Consider the following 14811-nt stretch of genomic DNA (forward strand, 5'->3'; position numbering starts at 1 on the left):
CATCCTTTGCAAAGTCTTCATACGCCTTGCCTCCTACTACATTCACATCCACTTTTTTAACCTTGACCACATAAAGTCCTACAGGTGAACATAACCTCGTTCTTTCTGAGTTCTGTTTGTTGATCGTATGTACTCAATACCAACCCGGTATAATCCAAGTCCAATGCTCACTGTGTGCGACTGTAGACTAGGAATAAAGTCATCATCGTCAACGACGACGAACATGCCTTCCAGATACAGCATCAACTGGAGCCAGGCCAGATATTACGCCTACCTGGGGCTTATACTGATTTTGGCCTTCGGCGCTTCATTTTGGTTCATGTTCTCCGTTGTCAAACTCATTCTGCTAGTACTGGATCTCCAGGAAGATACTCAAACCATTTCGATGAATCCAAATCTATTGGCTACCAAGGCCGCAATCTATAACTCGACTGACCATGCCGCCAGCAAGGACATTACAGCCCGCAGTACCCTCAACCACCTTCTCAGCAAAGTTGGTATCCCAGAGAACTCTTCCTCCTTGCTGCACGCAAGAGACACACACCCACACGAGCCCTGTGCGAATGACCGAGCGTGTCCATGGGGCTACATCTGCGTGGATGGCGCCTGCACCAAGGGCTGCCGAACGTCCAGGAACTGCAATCTAATCAATCACTGCACCAAGGGGAAATGCCGCAGCTTCCTTGGCGAGTGTCGCGAAGTCGGCCGAGGTTGCCTTTTCAGCGAAATGTGCTGTTCGGGAGATTGTCATAGAGGTAAATGTCGTCCAACAGCGAAGCGCAAACCCAAGAATGCCAAAGGACAAGACGCCGCGGCCGACGAAGGGGTTGACGCTGCAACTGCTGAGCCTCTCAATGACACCACTCCAGCTCTCCAGGGAAGAGCGGAGTATGTGCCTGATTACCCTATCGAGGTGTGTGAGAATGATGCAGACTGCGACTGGAGCTACATTTGTAATGGGAACCGGTGCAAGAAGGGCTGCCTCTATAGCCAGGACTGCGTTGGCTCTCAGTGGTGTATTTTGGGACAGTGCCGTCTACCGCAGGACAACTCGGTGTGTTGGGATTTTGGGGAGAAGTGCTCGCTGTTGCCGAGGTCAGATGGCTGCTGCTCGGGGAATTGTGAGCTTTTAGGAAATGGCTATAGCCATCGCTGCACACGGCCAAAACCGGAGAAGCCGAAGAAGCCCAAGAAGCCCAAGAAACCAAAGAAGCCAAAGAAGCCCAACAATCAAGAAGCTGAGAGTGAAGAGTAGAAAGTTGGGGAGTGAGATGCGTTTATTTTATTAAGTTTTCTTGGTTTGGTCGTTGTTTTATTCTATCGCTGGAAAGTCGGAGAGGCTTGGGCTTTGCTCTGTTGGTGTGCCTCGGGTCTGGATTTGAAGAGTGGTCATGATATTTTCGTGTTTGGAATGAAATTGGTGTCGCTTTGAGAAAGTAAGAATCAGTATAGTAATTTAGAATATTTGGGTTGCAGACGTGGATGAAGGTTATAAGTTCAAACTGGCGCGAAAATGATAATCTGTCATGGATAACCTAGTGGAAGGCCCACCGCCAAGTCAGCGACCTTGCTTCGGCTAATTAGCCAGCGGGTACTGGTGCCTGGTACGAACCCCGGGGTCGTCGTCACACTCGTGCGAGTAATCCACGATGCTGTGCGGCGCTAAGCAATGGAAGCGACCCTTGAGGGAAGCAATTCTGCAGAGACACTTCCACCCCGGAGTGGCGTCGCCAGAACACACCGTCCCGTTACAGGGAAGCGGGCTACTTGGTAGGACAACCACACCTCTCTTCTTTTTTTTTTCCCTTCAAGTCGATGTTTGTTCTACCCATCACGACCCTGAATTATTACTCTATCCCTTTGTTCCCAATTCTCATGCCAATACTAGGATTTCCTAATTCTAGTCTTCAAACACAACACCATCTCCCTTCCATTCAGTAGTAGTTTGAATGTACTTTCTTCTCCACCTAGTCAAACACTGGATTTATCGCTAATAATCGTCCGACTGGGTTCTGCAGAGCAGCGGCTTAGTTGGGGGCCAAATGCTAAATTGCACCAGCAACCGAGGCAAGTTCCCGCTCGAAACCGGGGTGCACAGCCGGTCGCGATGAAGCCTCCATGGTATCATAATTCAACACATTAACATTAAAAAAGAGCAGAACGCAAGTTCTGGAAAGTAATCGCCAGTCAGACGCAGGATAGGTGTGTGGATTATCAGCAATCCCGGGCGTGCAGCTACAGCTACCCCTGTCGAAACCCAGGCGCCACAATCATCCTACGACGCCTCCGCGCGGGTCTTCAGATCCTTGTTGAAGACATCATAATCAGCCTTCATCTGGCGCCCCAGCAATGATGGGTGCATCAAGAATGACATTAGACCCTTGAGATTCTCCGTCTGCGTGAAGAGCGTTGCTGCACCGTCCTTGATGGGTTCAAAGCGGAACTCGTGCAGACCGGAAATGGTGAACACCGGCGGGCCTTGCCATGAGAACCGCGTCTCTGAGTTGTCCTATAACAGATGATAAGTCGACGGGCGCTCGGTTTGCGTTTGCCGAGAAGATGGGGACCAGCAAGGGAATGTTGTCTACCTGGACTTCGGCAACGAACTTGAAGTTCTCAATGTTGCATTCGACCTTGTCTCCAGCGACCAGCGTCTGCGGGGTCTTGGACTTGTCGACGACTTCAAGGCTCTTGATCCATGCTGTATGCCATTGTGAGAGAGCCTCGAAGTTGAGGAACTAGATGAGGGATGCGTGAGTGGTTGTGTTTATTCAGAGCTCGGGAGGATTGTCACGTACAACTTCGCGCACTTTGGCAGGCGGCGCGTCAATCTCAATGCTTCGCTCGAGGAAGGGCATCGTGAATCCTTGAATCCTTTGGAGGGAGAGGGGGAGTCAAAGTTAAATAAGCAACAGGAGAAGGGGCCAAATTTGGTGCTCGGGTGGGACGTGCGCATATGGCCAACCCATTTACGCCGGCCGATTGATGCGCCGTCTTCTGCAGCTGCGGCCCAGCCTGGCACTACTATACCTGGCTATGTCTCGCGATTCCTCTTCGAAGTAAATGCGAGGGTGAGTGTCGCCAATATTGTCTGGATTGCAGATAAGAAACCATCATGCTTGATATTGGCTGAAAGTGTTCACTGCTTCTGGCTATATCCCCTGGATGTGGCGAGCTGCTTTGCGAAGTTATCAAAGATGCCTTTCTTTTGATGGTGGCTGCCTCAGGTTGGCAGATCACCCCCAGCATAGATAAGAAGGTTACCTAGGTATGCGCTCTCTCTCTCTTAGATAAATACGACTCGATTCCACTCACCCCGTTCTCCCCTCTCATCACCACCACCACCTCTGTTTAAGTCTTCTTCATATTTGTCTTCAACACCAGTCGTATATTGGAACGAGAGTCAAAAGGTAAGGAAGTGTTAAGCTGATCGTATATACTTTTTCACTCTACTTGTTCACCACGGCGAGACACCGTATTCTCCCAAATCTCGTCCCACATCAGCGTCTTTCTCTCCCCTCCAATCGCCGCAATACGCTCACCACGAAAGTGTTTCGAATGGCAAGCGTCTTCGGTTGACCAGTCAAGTTTGTCGCACACAGGCCAGGGTCGGCGCCGAAGACCTTGAACCCTTCAGCCTGGAGACATTCCAAGAAAGCACAACGGGGATGTTCAGCGCCGCTTGCTGGACCAACACTCAATCTCGCTGCTGCTGTAGTACTTGGAAAATGGGTCGGCAGCCTGTGGGATTGAGCCCATGCTCGACGAGACAAAGATAACTCGGCGCTCATCAGACTTGCGCAGGAGATCGAGGAATGTCGCTGTCCGCAGTACTACTCCACTACTTTGGGCTGATGGGAGAATTCAAAGGAGATTGAATTTACCAGTCACCAGAACCAGCTTTCGATTTGCAGTCGCCGTATTTGCGCTTCAATGCTTTACGAGAATTTCCCATCGTGAGGTATCAAAACTGCCGAATTGCTTAGTTGGAAAGATAACTGAGACCAGGTGCACACAACAGAGCTATGCTCAGACTTTGTAGACCCGGATATCGTGTCGTGGATTCCGAATCGACGCAGATCGTCGCAATATAGTCGGACAAAGGATGCGAGGCAGTTGACCATTTTCTTCCGGGTCTCTTGTGAGCACCGAAGATAAGCAAGCGCATTATAGTCTCATGTTGCATAGTCTATAACTAAGCCTGCTCCACAACCTCTTTGATTGCGCGGGCTACGTATGCCACATTTTTCGCATTCAGCCCGCTCAAACTCATACGTCCGTTGCCCAACATATACACATGGTGTACCTCCTGGAGTCTGCTGACCTGTGCCTTGGTCAGTCCAGTGTAGCTGAACATGCCAATCTGTCGCTCAATATGGTCCCAGTTTCCCGGCGCGCCCAGCTTGTCTAGTTCTGCCTTTAATGACAACCGCACGCCTTGGATTCTCGAAGCCATGGTTTTCACATCAGCTTCCCACTTCGCACGAAGCTCAGCGTCCGTCAGGATGGCGGTCACCACTCGCTCGCCGAAGAGAGAAGGACAAGAGATCTCTGCTCGGATCAGTCGGATGAGATGCGTGTATGCACCCTCCGCCGAAGCGGACGTCGGCGTGACGAGATGCAATGACCCGATGCGCTCGCCGTACAGACCAAAGTTCTTCGAAAAAGATTGGCAGACCAGCATGCCCGCCGGGGAAGCCGATGTGGAGGCCGAGGCATCACCGAACAGACTCGAGTAGAAGTATCGAATGGCCCACGCGTCGGCGTCGGCATCGCCCGACGCAAAGCCCTGATACGCGCTGTCGAACACCACGAAAAGCCGCTTTCGCGCCACCACCTCGGCGATCTGCTTCCACTGTGTCTGTGTCGGGTCGATGCCCGTTGGGTTGTGTGCGCAGGCATGCAGGATGACCACGTCGTTCTCTTCGGCCGAGTCCTCCAACGCGGCGATCATGCCGTCGAAGTTGAGCGATCGCGTCGAGGCGTCGTAGTAGGGGTAGAGCTTTCGTGTGATTTCGGGCCCGGCCACCTCCCAGATCAAGTGGTGGTTGTCCCAGGTGGGATCGGAGATGAAGACATTCTTGGGACGGAGGTGGCGGGCGCAGAACAGCGCGGCCAGGTGGTTCGCGCCGGTGCCAGCGACTGTCTGGACGCTCTTGATATTGCCTTTTTGGGCTATCTGAGAGCCGAAGAGGAGATCGCGCGCTTGGGTGATGAAGCGGGCGTCACCGGGGATGGCAAGGTATTCGTGGTTGAGATGGGAACTATGGAGGAACTCCTCGGCCTGGATCTGTGAGCGAGGCCACAATCTGGTGATTATTGGACGTACTCACATGTCGAACACTGGGGAGAACCCACGGCTGGCATTCCTCGTCGCGATACACTCCTTGGCCGAGATTGACCTTGTCCGGGAAAGTGTCGGCGTTGTAGGTGGCCGTCAACGCAAAGGACTCGGCCAAAGGCAGTACGGGCAGGTCACTAAGAATCGAAGAGTGTGTCATATTGGACAATAGCGGTGTCGCCTGCTCAATACAGAATATACATCCACCACGAAGATGGCATTTTCATCAATTTAAGGCGTGCTTTGCAGCAGCGGGGCTGCTATCGCGACTCGGCAAGACGCGCCGGTTGCCGACTGCTTCTATCGGCCCCGTCGCCTTTTTCCCTCACGCCTTCAGGCAGTGTTCCGCAAGCTGCTTGTACACTCGGACGCTCTCAGTAAGCTCGCCGACGCCAATCTGCTCGTCCACTCCATGGGCAACCAAGATAGTGCCCGGCCCATAGAGGTACTTCTTGTGCTCGCCCTTCAACCGCGGCGCATCCGTGCCAAAGGCAACCGGCATGGTGCCCAGTCCCGGCACATCGTGATCTAAATACAGCTCTGGGTACATGAACTTCTTATTGAGAGACACATGGTCATGCCTGGCCACGACTTCCTCCACCAACCGCTCAACCCGAGGCAAGTCGCTCGCAACCCGTACCGCGCAGAGCGCCGTGCACGCCGCCGCAAGAACGTTGTATCCCACGCCTCCCGCAATCTGGCCGCAGTGGAAGGTAGACGGCCCGATGATCTCGGACGACGGCCATGAGATCTGCTCCAGCTCTGCCAGAACGGCGGTCATCACGGAAATAGCACTTCGGCCGCGCTGCGGATAGCCCGAGTGCGCGGGAACGCCCTCGCTCGTGAGCTCGAAGACGAAGTGCCCCTTGTGGCCCACTGCCAGCTTGCCCTCAGTCGGCTCGCCGAAAATGACTGCTTCCCATGTGCGGTTCATGGAGTTTGCGGCGATCATGCCAGGCCCGCCTTTCTCTTCGCCCACGACAAAGAGGAGTGATACATCGCTTGGCTGGATGCGGCCCTCTGCCCGGAGCTCTTCCAAGGCGATGATTTGCGCGGCTAGCGGGCCTTTGTCGTCGCATGCGCCGCGCCCGTAGATTGTGTCGGGCGTCACCCGCAGAGGAATGTGTGGAGGGACGGTGTCCATGTGCGAGGTCAGACAGATTCGTGACTTGTCGGACGCGCCGAGATATGCGTAGACATTGCAGCGCGGGCTATCGGGGCTGATTGGAATGCGCTCCACAGTGTAGCCCAGGCTCTGTAGATGCTTCTCGAGGAACAATCCAATCTCGTGCTCTTCGTTGCTGATGGAGGGGATTTGCATCAGCTGTTGAAGCAAAGAGACAACTGCAGAGTCTGCCATCGTTCCGGTGGAAATTGGCGCGTGGAATGTAATTCTCAGCAAGACGAGATTCGTGAACAAGGATCGATTCTATATCAAAGCGGAACCAGTTCTTTTTCGCTTGTTGGCCAGAACGCGTGAAGCCGGACAGATCAATCTAAGCCGGCGGTGCTTCGGCAACCTGTCAGGCGAGGCCGCCCGAGCAAGATGTCACTATCACTGGCCGGCGCAACTCCCGATATCCGGCTACGCTGCCGATTGACCTAGACTACCTTCTAGATACGCTGAGCCGATAGCTTCAAATGACTTTATCATTGAAGTATATTTGTCTATATTGTACAGATACGTAGCAACTCGTAGAATAAGCTCGACACTCATACGTCGAACGGTTATCTCACGGCGGGCCGAACAAGAACTCATCGCCTAGTTCGCAGGCCAGATCTCGAAGAGACTCGTCCCCGGGAGCCATCCCATCCGGCCATGAAAATGCTTTATCAGCCAGGAAGCTATCTATCAGGGGGTGGTCTAGAGGGACCCCGTCACCAAACCCCAAGGCCGAACCATCTGCATCATGGAACGCCTGCACATCCAGCGCGTTGCTTCCGTCGGCGCCCGCTTGTGCGCGGGCGCAGGCTTCGCTGGTTTCTCTCATCTTCCCAACACTCGCTCGGGTGCGATGCAGCCTCTCGTAATAATCGCAGCTGGGCAGGTTGCCATCTTCCTTCATCGCGCGGAGTATAGTGAACGCGCACGAGACCGCATCGGACATGCCGACGTTGGGATCCATGACTGCGGACATGATCAAGATGAGGGTCGACGAGAAGAGGTAATGTGCATCAAAGTATCCGAAGGAGGCGAGGGACCCCTCAACAAACAGTTTTGATAGAATCGCGTTCGATGCCCTGGCGGCTTGCACGCAGCTTTCTGCCAGGGCAAGGGTTGTCGGGGAGAAGACCCGCGGGGGAGCCTCCGCGGACGGGGCATTCAGTAGAAAGCGGTTTTTGAACAAATATAGTAGAATCGGGCGCGTCGTGGAGATCACACATTGGTTGTAATGTAGATGCAGACTCGAAACGTTTCGAGGCAGATTGTCATGGCGTAAGTGGAGCGTCGAGGGAAGCTCCTCATCCCAGGTCCTCAGGCTCAGAAGGATACGGTGCACCCTCTGTACAAAGGTCTCTTGGGTCCTTTGCGGGAGGCAATATATGTCGCTGACTGGGGGTGCATTGCATTCCAAGGTTAGTGAAATGGAGTCTGGCGGAAGATGGAAAGGGAATCCTTACGAATTTGGCCTGTGATCTTGGCCAATTTCACGTTGGCTACCAAGTGGCTGGGATCCGTGAACTCCTCTCGCTCGGCTGAGCTGAGTCCTTCATCTGTCGGGAGCTCCACGTCAATCACAGAGTCACTGATCAACAAAGGATACCCGAGATTCGAGCTGCAGAGTCGGTCAAGGGTGTAGAGTGTCCACCAGACGCGCTTTCGGTGCTCGCGTTCCACTGGGTTCAACTTGGTATCTGTTGGTAGACTTCTGTGGAGGCCCAATCCCAACGCCATCCTGAGAGCGATGCCACTGTATGTGTAGGCGGTCTTGACACGCCCCAGTGCATTCGAATAAAAGCACTGTGAATACACTGTCAGCAAAACGGTTCTGCGTGACTGATGGTTGGGAATACATCGACGTACAAAAAGAACCATCACTTCGACCTGCTCAACCGATGGATTCTCATACAGATCTTCCAGCAGGCCCACTGCTCGGAGGAAGTAATCCGTTCCAGGTACGTGTTGATCCCTTGTCCTCCGTTTTCGATTCGAGTACATCTCACCCAGCGCCAGTAGCACATAGAACTTGCACAACCAGGCCGCAGGCGGCGTCTCTCCCGCACACATTCGATCCAGAGTGGCGAAGAAAGACTTCTTCAGCACTAAGTGGTAGTCGGTACCAATGAATCGAAGCGCGACTTCCGCCAGCAACCGGGCTTGTATTCGGTCCGGCAGCGCCACATCAGGGCACACGAGACGGTGGAAGATATCATGTTGGAAGTACGTAGGGGGAGGCCAGGATGTGCGATCGGCTTCTTTGTCGACGCACTGGAGAAGGGTGTCGCCAAAAGCAACGCTGGACGCCTCGCCGATGAAAATTGGTTGTGTGGATGACCTCGCGGCCACGAACCCCGTCGGTGATTCTAGCAGGGGGTTGGAGACCTCGGTGTCGGGGAACTGGGGTGCGAGATGCCCGGTATCATTTGCGAGCGTGCTCGTCTCATCTACCTCGGATGAAGCTCTCGATTGTTGCTGCTGGACCCTCAGGGCTTTGATTTCTCCCTCTAGTCGTTTGATGTATCTAAGGTCTCGCAGCTGATTAGTCTCGGGGGTATCTTTGGAAGAGCTTGAAGCTGAGAAGCGTACGTTTCAGACACTGATACTTTCCGGTCGCGTGGTGGAAACTCGCATTGATCGCGATTCTGCGATGCGCAGCATGCTTGACACGGCTGCGTTCCTGAGCACTTGATCTTCTGTGAGTGACACCGTCGACAACTATCGAGCCCGTCAGTCCGAGGCAGGAAATATGGAGTCCTGAGCTACTCACGCTACATAGATGCGCCTCTGTCGCTTGGAGGGAGGATGTCTGGACGCCATGAGAGCGATGCGATGTTAGGAGATACTATTAGAAAAGAAGAATGGCGATCGGGGGTGGAACCATCGAGACGCTTATCTGCGGAGAACGAGATAAGCGTGCGGAGAGTTTGATAAGAAGCACGTTTACGTTTTAGGTTTAAGCTTGTACGACAGTCTCATTCGTGAATACACGGATACACGGATAATTAAATACAGACACATACAGGTCCCGAGCTAACTAACTACAGAGAGTACCGGAAGTAGACATCATGGTCACCCTTCTCCGGCTTGCTCTCCAACACCTCGCCGGATTCTTCCGCCTGGCGGATCTTCTCCGCCCTCTTCTTGTTCACCACCGTCATGCTCACCATCAGCACAATGACCACCACGAGGGCCAGCACTGCCAGCCCCAAGCTGATGGAAAGCCCCTTGATATACCGCGGTGCCGTCTCGGTGGTGAAGATTTGACCCACCGCCACTCCGGCCGTGTTACCGAAGCAGAGTGTCATGCCGACCATGGTGGCACGCTTGAAGTGGCGCGCGACATTATCTTGCAGCCACATGAGCGACAAGCCCGTCGTAGGATAGATACCAAGGGCGACAACTGTAAAGCTCGAGTCAGGAAATTGGACAGATGTGGAAGGGCGCGTTAGACTTACCGAAGCACGCAAAGAATCGCACTTTGAGATTCTCCACGGAAATGAGAATCGCATAGCCAATGATTAAACACAGGAGCGGCCCAGCAAGGAATGGACCTCTCATATTGACCCTGTCGGACCACCAGGCAATGATCAGGAACCAGACCAATGCAACCATGTAAATGGGCACGGTCATCAGATTGGCTTTGACTCCGGAGTAGCCCAGCCCAGAAACAATCTTGGGCAAGAAGGTGGTGAATCCGTAAAGAGAGATGTCCACGCTGAACTGGTAGATCCAAAATGCGTACCACTTAGGGTCGACGAGGGCACTCAGCGAGTCAGCCCAGGTGAACTCCTCATCGACTCCCCAGTGCGGATCATTGGCGTAGCGGGCTTCCATCATGCTTTTCTCCTCGGCACTGAGGAACCAGGCTGTGGTGGGATGGGTGGGAAAGCCAAAGTAGTAGATCGGCACAAGGATCAGAGTCATGGCCGCTTCAATGGCGAAGAGCCAGCGCCAGCCCTCCCAGCCATTAGGTCCGTGAACCTGCGTAAGCCCGTAGGCCAAAAGGCCACCGAAAGCACTGGAAAATGCACTGAAGGCAAAGATCACAGCTGAACGCTTGCCACGTTCAGCCTTCTTGTAGACCAGCGCGATGTAGACGTTGATGCAGGGAATCAGTCCAGCTTCGAAAAATCCGGTGAGCAATCGGCAGGCATAAAGTCCTTGCCAGTTGTGAATGAAGGCTAGCAAAGTCAGCATCTAGACGCGCAGCTTGAGGGGCGATATGCCTTACCCATTCCCAGAGTCGAGATTCCCCAGCAGAAGGCGCAAGTCACCAGCAAGGGCTTTGGTCCGATGATCTTGAGAAGCACCGCGACCGGACCCTCGAAGGGGACGTATGTGGCATATCTGTATACCAAAAGACGAGTCAGACTTCATCTCAGCTGACAAGGGAGAGATGAGGGATTGCGCTTACAGTAAAGTAGTCGCTGTTCCAAACTGGTTCCCAACCAGACCTATGTCCTCGGGCAATCCGGCTGTTTGCGCGTTACCGATATTGCTTCGGTCCAAATTGGCCATCATGTAGAACAGTCCCAGTAGACCAATGGCGAAGAACTAGAGGAGATGCATTAGCGATCCACGCTCGATCCAGACATGCCTGGGCATCTCACATCGAACTTCCTCATCATCCGTCGCTCCTTGACTGGATCAATATAGATCTCGGCCGAGCCCACCCCCGTGCCAGGCTCGTAGATCTTGGCCATGGGGGTCTCCTTGGTGGAACTTGTCTCCATGGTATCTAGGTAGGGCTTCTGTGGTGTGAAAGAAGACAGAACCTTGGAAATGGTCAAATATGAATTCGTAAGAGTAAGCTTCAATATATAAACACGGGCGGAGTATGATAGTTAGGAGGAAAGCTCCAAATCACAGCGCTAGATTATGCTTATCGACACCGTAAGACAGCTCGGCTGCATCTGGGGTGCATGACCGGCCAGATAGGCAAAAGATAAAGCTCCTGCTTATCTGGCCGCGATCGGCTGGATCACGCCGTTGCCGGACCAATCGGCTCGTGGCTTCAACGTAGAAGGATCCCGACCCACGAGGCCGTTTCTTGGCTGAAGGAGAGCGTCTAGTCAAGGGGGGGCCCTCACCGACCTCAGGTGTTTTCTTCGAGATCTGCGAGAGCGTTGAAGCAGATCCCGCCTGAATGGACTACCTCAAAGCACACAGTCCAGTCCTGGGACTGTCCGCCGTTGCTTCGATAGCGGCATCGATATGGATCACCTATCGCCTTTACAATGAACCCGAGCTCGCAGACGATTATGCGTCGCGGGTAGATAGGATTCTGAAAACCACCCCGTTGATTGACGGTCATAACGATTTGCCGTACCTCCTTCGAATCGAGCTTCTGAACAAGATCAACGACGAAAGATTCACGTTCCGAGATGGTACGAAAAAAAGATCCATAGTGATGTGTTTGGCTATTTGTTGACGGGATATACTTGATTCAGGACTTGCTAGCCATACCGATCTCCAGCGCCTGCAGCAAGGCCGTGTCGGAGGCCAGTTCTGGTCCGTATTCATGGAGAGCCCGGATACCAAGCAGATAGACGACCCAAGTCATATCGTCCGTGATACACTGGAACAGGTCGATGTTGCCCGGCGCTTTATCGATGCCGTGCCAGAACTTGAATTTTGTCCCACGGCTGCTTCTGCTCGGAAAGCGTTTAAAGCCGGCAAGATAGCATCCATGCTTGGTGCGGAAGGACTTCACCAGACCGGCTCCTCCATCGCAGTTATCCGCCAACTATGGGATCTGGGGGTGCGCTACATCACTATCACTCATAATGCCGATAATGCCTACGCGACGGCAGCATCTACCGTGACTGCTCTGGGAGAAGACTTTGATGCAGGACTGACGCCGTTTGGGGCGTCAGCTATCCGCGAGATGAACCGTCTGGGTATGATGGTAGATCTGTCGCATGTCTCTCATAGAAGCGTGCGACAGATCCTGGAGATTGCCCGGTCGCCAGTGATATTCAGTCATAGCACATGCTACGGGCTGGCAAAGAACTACCGGAATGCGCCTGACGATGTCATCAGGCAGTTGAAGACGAATGGCGGAGTGTTGATGGTGATGTTCGTCAAGAGATTTTTGAACGCAACCGAGCCTGACAAGGCCGATGTCGAGACGGTCGTTGACCATATCATGCACATTGTGAATCTAGCCGGCTGGGACCATGTTGGAATTGGGGGTGATTTCGATGGGACACTCACCCTGGCCAACGGTATCCATTCCGTGGCGGATTATCCAAAGCTACTCGAAGCAGTCATGCGAAGAGGTGCTACAGACAAGCAGATCAAGAAATTGGTTGGGGAGAATATTCTCCGGTGAGTGAATAACTGAGCCGATTTACCATCCTCAACAGCCATCCTTCCGTAGGATGAATGCTGACTAGACTACAACTACAGGGTATGGAGCCAAAATGAGCACAATGCGCAAAGCTTTGCAAATGAGAAGCCCGTTGAAGAAGTCTGGGAGGGCCGCACTTGGTCGAGGTGGAATAATCCCCTGCCAAATATGATCCCAGGAAACTCGGCTCGGATAGCTGCTCAGGATTACCCATAGGTGCTGCTCAGATCGGAAGGGCGTGTGCGCTAGAATACAAATATATTGATGTTTAGTGGCAAGTTCAACTTATCTGAGTAGAGCTTTCGTTATGATATTTCTTTCTGATGGCGCTGCCTGGGGTTGACAGACCGTGGCCCCAGCCATGTAGATAGTCAACGCTCTCCCCCTCTATCTCTCCTCTCTTCCTCCCTTCGATAAATAACTACAACTTTTCCACTCATCCCGTGTACCCCCGTCCTCAGGTATGACTTGGTCGCTTAAATTATGGCTTATGCTTACCGAATCGTCAACTAACTCTTAACAGGTTCATATACCCTGAGCATATGAGACTAAAAGATTCCCCCCCTTTCCGGATTTCACATCATATGAGATTTCAAGGAAAGGAGTCATCGTTCATCACCGTCACTGCAGAAGGCCCTTTCCTGATAGCCCAGGACTCAATTTTGAACGAGATGGCATATGTCTCTTGAAGAAGCTGCCTCTTCAGCCCGTGGGCTTTTGAGTCGGCAGAAGTGAGTAATACGTACAATACCTACCCAAAAAGCCTACTTAAAGACATTGGATAGATACCTGGGATCACTGATTTTCAATTTTGTGGCCTTCCTACTTCCAGCTCTTTACAGCACTCTCAGCAAGTTATGGGTGGCAAATATCGACTCGAGCCAGGTGGTAACCACAGACATTTACACCTATATTGGCGTTATTGTCCAGGTGGTGAACGATAGGTTTCCTCGTTCTGCATGGCTTGTCATAGGAGATAAATATATGGGATCCATGGGTTGCCGTTTGAGTCTTGCATATGTTATTATTGCACTGACGATGGGATAAAGTTTTATTCTCATGCTCATCTTCGCCGCACATCCCCAAATTCTGGCGTCGGCCTTTGTCCCTAAAGAGGCCCGGAAATCCTCTCTCACATATGTATGACTGATGTCAGTTCAGTTTTGGACCTCCACCATCGAAGCTGCTCTCTCATAATTGACTCGGGCCTTAGACAACCCTGACGTACCCTTGATCATCAGGTCGATCGGATCTTTTCTCAATATTCTCCTGGATCTCTTGATTATTTCGAATTTCCATGTTGGCACTTCGAAACCAACCGTCATCAAGCAGGTTGTCATCAGACCTGCTTATGATAGCGTCTCTGCTATAGCCGGACTACTCTACTTCGTTTTAGTGGTAGTAAGAAAGAGGCAGAGAGAAGAGATTGGACAACAAAATATGGAAGTGGGCTCTTCTGCGTTCACCACCGTGCTCAAGCCCAGTGTGTACACATTTTCTGAGTCTTGTATCAGGAACGCCATCTATCTATGGCTTGTCAGCCGGATAATTCAACTTGGAGAGAACTATGCTACCTCATGGGGTGTTTTTAACACAATTCGCTGGGGACTTGTCATGGTCCCCGTGCAGGCACTAGAAGCATCGACGCTTGCGTTTGTCGGTCACAACTGGGTGAGTTTCGGGTGTCCCAAGCAACAGACCAGCCTAGAGCCTCTCGCCACGATATTCTGAGTAAGGATATGATTCTAAACACCACTATAAATTCTAACAACTATTACTAGGAATACTTCGGCCAGCACATTGGTCGTTCTTGCACTTTCCATACATGGCATTGAGGAATTTGCCTACTATCTGTCTGGCTTAAAGCAAGTGTCACGAATAACCAAAACATGTGGATGGTACGCTACTTGAACACCTTCAATAAGATGGTAGATGACACCTTTGCAGGCTATCGAC

The 14811-nt window shown here is 52.4% G+C and overlaps 9 protein-coding genes across 9 annotated transcripts; 3 read left to right on the forward strand and 6 right to left on the reverse strand.

The window, feature by feature from the left end:
* Nucleotides 1-223: 223 nt before the first annotated feature.
* On the forward strand, nucleotides 224-1255 carry N7459_003449 (uncharacterized protein; the record flags this gene model as incomplete). The annotated part of the gene is made up of 1 exon (XM_056942633.1): nucleotides 224-1255. The coding sequence occupies one exon, from the start codon at nucleotides 224-226 to the stop codon at nucleotides 1253-1255; it is 1032 nt and encodes a 343-aa protein (XP_056802516.1).
* Nucleotides 1256-2275: 1020 nt separating this feature from the next.
* On the reverse strand, nucleotides 2276-2858 carry N7459_003450 (SRPBCC domain-containing protein; the record flags this gene model as incomplete). The annotated part of the gene is made up of 3 exons (XM_056942634.1): nucleotides 2276-2509; nucleotides 2589-2738; nucleotides 2799-2858. 3 exons carry the CDS (start codon nucleotides 2856-2858, stop codon nucleotides 2276-2278), a joined length of 444 nt encoding a protein of 147 aa, XP_056802517.1.
* An 814-nt stretch (nucleotides 2859-3672) lies between these two features.
* Nucleotides 3673-3955, reverse strand: N7459_003451 (Short-chain dehydrogenase/reductase SDR; the record flags this gene model as incomplete). Its single annotated transcript, XM_056942635.1, has 2 exons — nucleotides 3673-3844; nucleotides 3885-3955. 2 exons carry the CDS (start codon nucleotides 3953-3955, stop codon nucleotides 3673-3675), a joined length of 243 nt encoding a protein of 80 aa, XP_056802518.1.
* Nucleotides 3956-4195: 240 nt separating this feature from the next.
* On the reverse strand, nucleotides 4196-5501 carry N7459_003452 (uncharacterized protein; the record flags this gene model as incomplete). The annotated part of the gene is made up of 2 exons (XM_056942636.1): nucleotides 4196-5290; nucleotides 5334-5501. 2 exons carry the CDS (start codon nucleotides 5499-5501, stop codon nucleotides 4196-4198), a joined length of 1263 nt encoding a protein of 420 aa, XP_056802519.1.
* A 165-nt stretch (nucleotides 5502-5666) lies between these two features.
* N7459_003453 (M20 family metallopeptidase) lies at nucleotides 5667-6701 on the reverse strand (the record flags this gene model as incomplete). Its single annotated transcript, XM_056942637.1, has 1 exon — nucleotides 5667-6701. One exon carries the CDS (start codon nucleotides 6699-6701, stop codon nucleotides 5667-5669), a length of 1035 nt encoding a protein of 344 aa, XP_056802520.1.
* Nucleotides 6702-7074: 373 nt separating this feature from the next.
* Nucleotides 7075-9320, reverse strand: N7459_003454 (fungal specific transcription factor domain-containing protein; the record flags this gene model as incomplete). Its single annotated transcript, XM_056942638.1, has 4 exons — nucleotides 7075-7895; nucleotides 7964-8303; nucleotides 8367-9024; nucleotides 9271-9320. 4 exons carry the CDS (start codon nucleotides 9318-9320, stop codon nucleotides 7075-7077), a joined length of 1869 nt encoding a protein of 622 aa, XP_056802521.1.
* A 221-nt stretch (nucleotides 9321-9541) lies between these two features.
* On the reverse strand, nucleotides 9542-11236 carry N7459_003455 (high-affinity nicotinic acid transporter; the record flags this gene model as incomplete). Its single annotated transcript, XM_056942639.1, has 5 exons — nucleotides 9542-9903; nucleotides 9959-10684; nucleotides 10735-10850; nucleotides 10918-11057; nucleotides 11114-11236. The coding sequence occupies 5 exons, from the start codon at nucleotides 11234-11236 to the stop codon at nucleotides 9542-9544; spliced, it is 1467 nt and encodes a 488-aa protein (XP_056802522.1).
* Nucleotides 11237-11649: 413 nt separating this feature from the next.
* N7459_003456 (dipeptidase) lies at nucleotides 11650-13071 on the forward strand (the record flags this gene model as incomplete). The annotated part of the gene is made up of 3 exons (XM_056942640.1): nucleotides 11650-11890; nucleotides 11954-12833; nucleotides 12915-13071. The coding sequence occupies 3 exons, from the start codon at nucleotides 11650-11652 to the stop codon at nucleotides 13069-13071; spliced, it is 1278 nt and encodes a 425-aa protein (XP_056802523.1).
* Nucleotides 13072-14295: 1224 nt separating this feature from the next.
* Nucleotides 14296-14690, forward strand: N7459_003457 (uncharacterized protein; the record flags this gene model as incomplete). Its single annotated transcript, XM_056942641.1, has 2 exons — nucleotides 14296-14526; nucleotides 14637-14690. The coding sequence occupies 2 exons, from the start codon at nucleotides 14296-14298 to the stop codon at nucleotides 14688-14690; spliced, it is 285 nt and encodes a 94-aa protein (XP_056802524.1).
* Between the last annotated feature and the right edge of the window lie 121 nt (nucleotides 14691-14811).

Source organism: Penicillium hispanicum (genome assembly GCF_028827665.1).
Source record: "Penicillium hispanicum strain IBT 35686 chromosome Unknown utg000003l_segment0_segment0, whole genome shotgun sequence".
Lineage (NCBI taxonomy): Eukaryota > Fungi > Ascomycota > Eurotiomycetes > Eurotiales > Aspergillaceae > Penicillium > Penicillium hispanicum.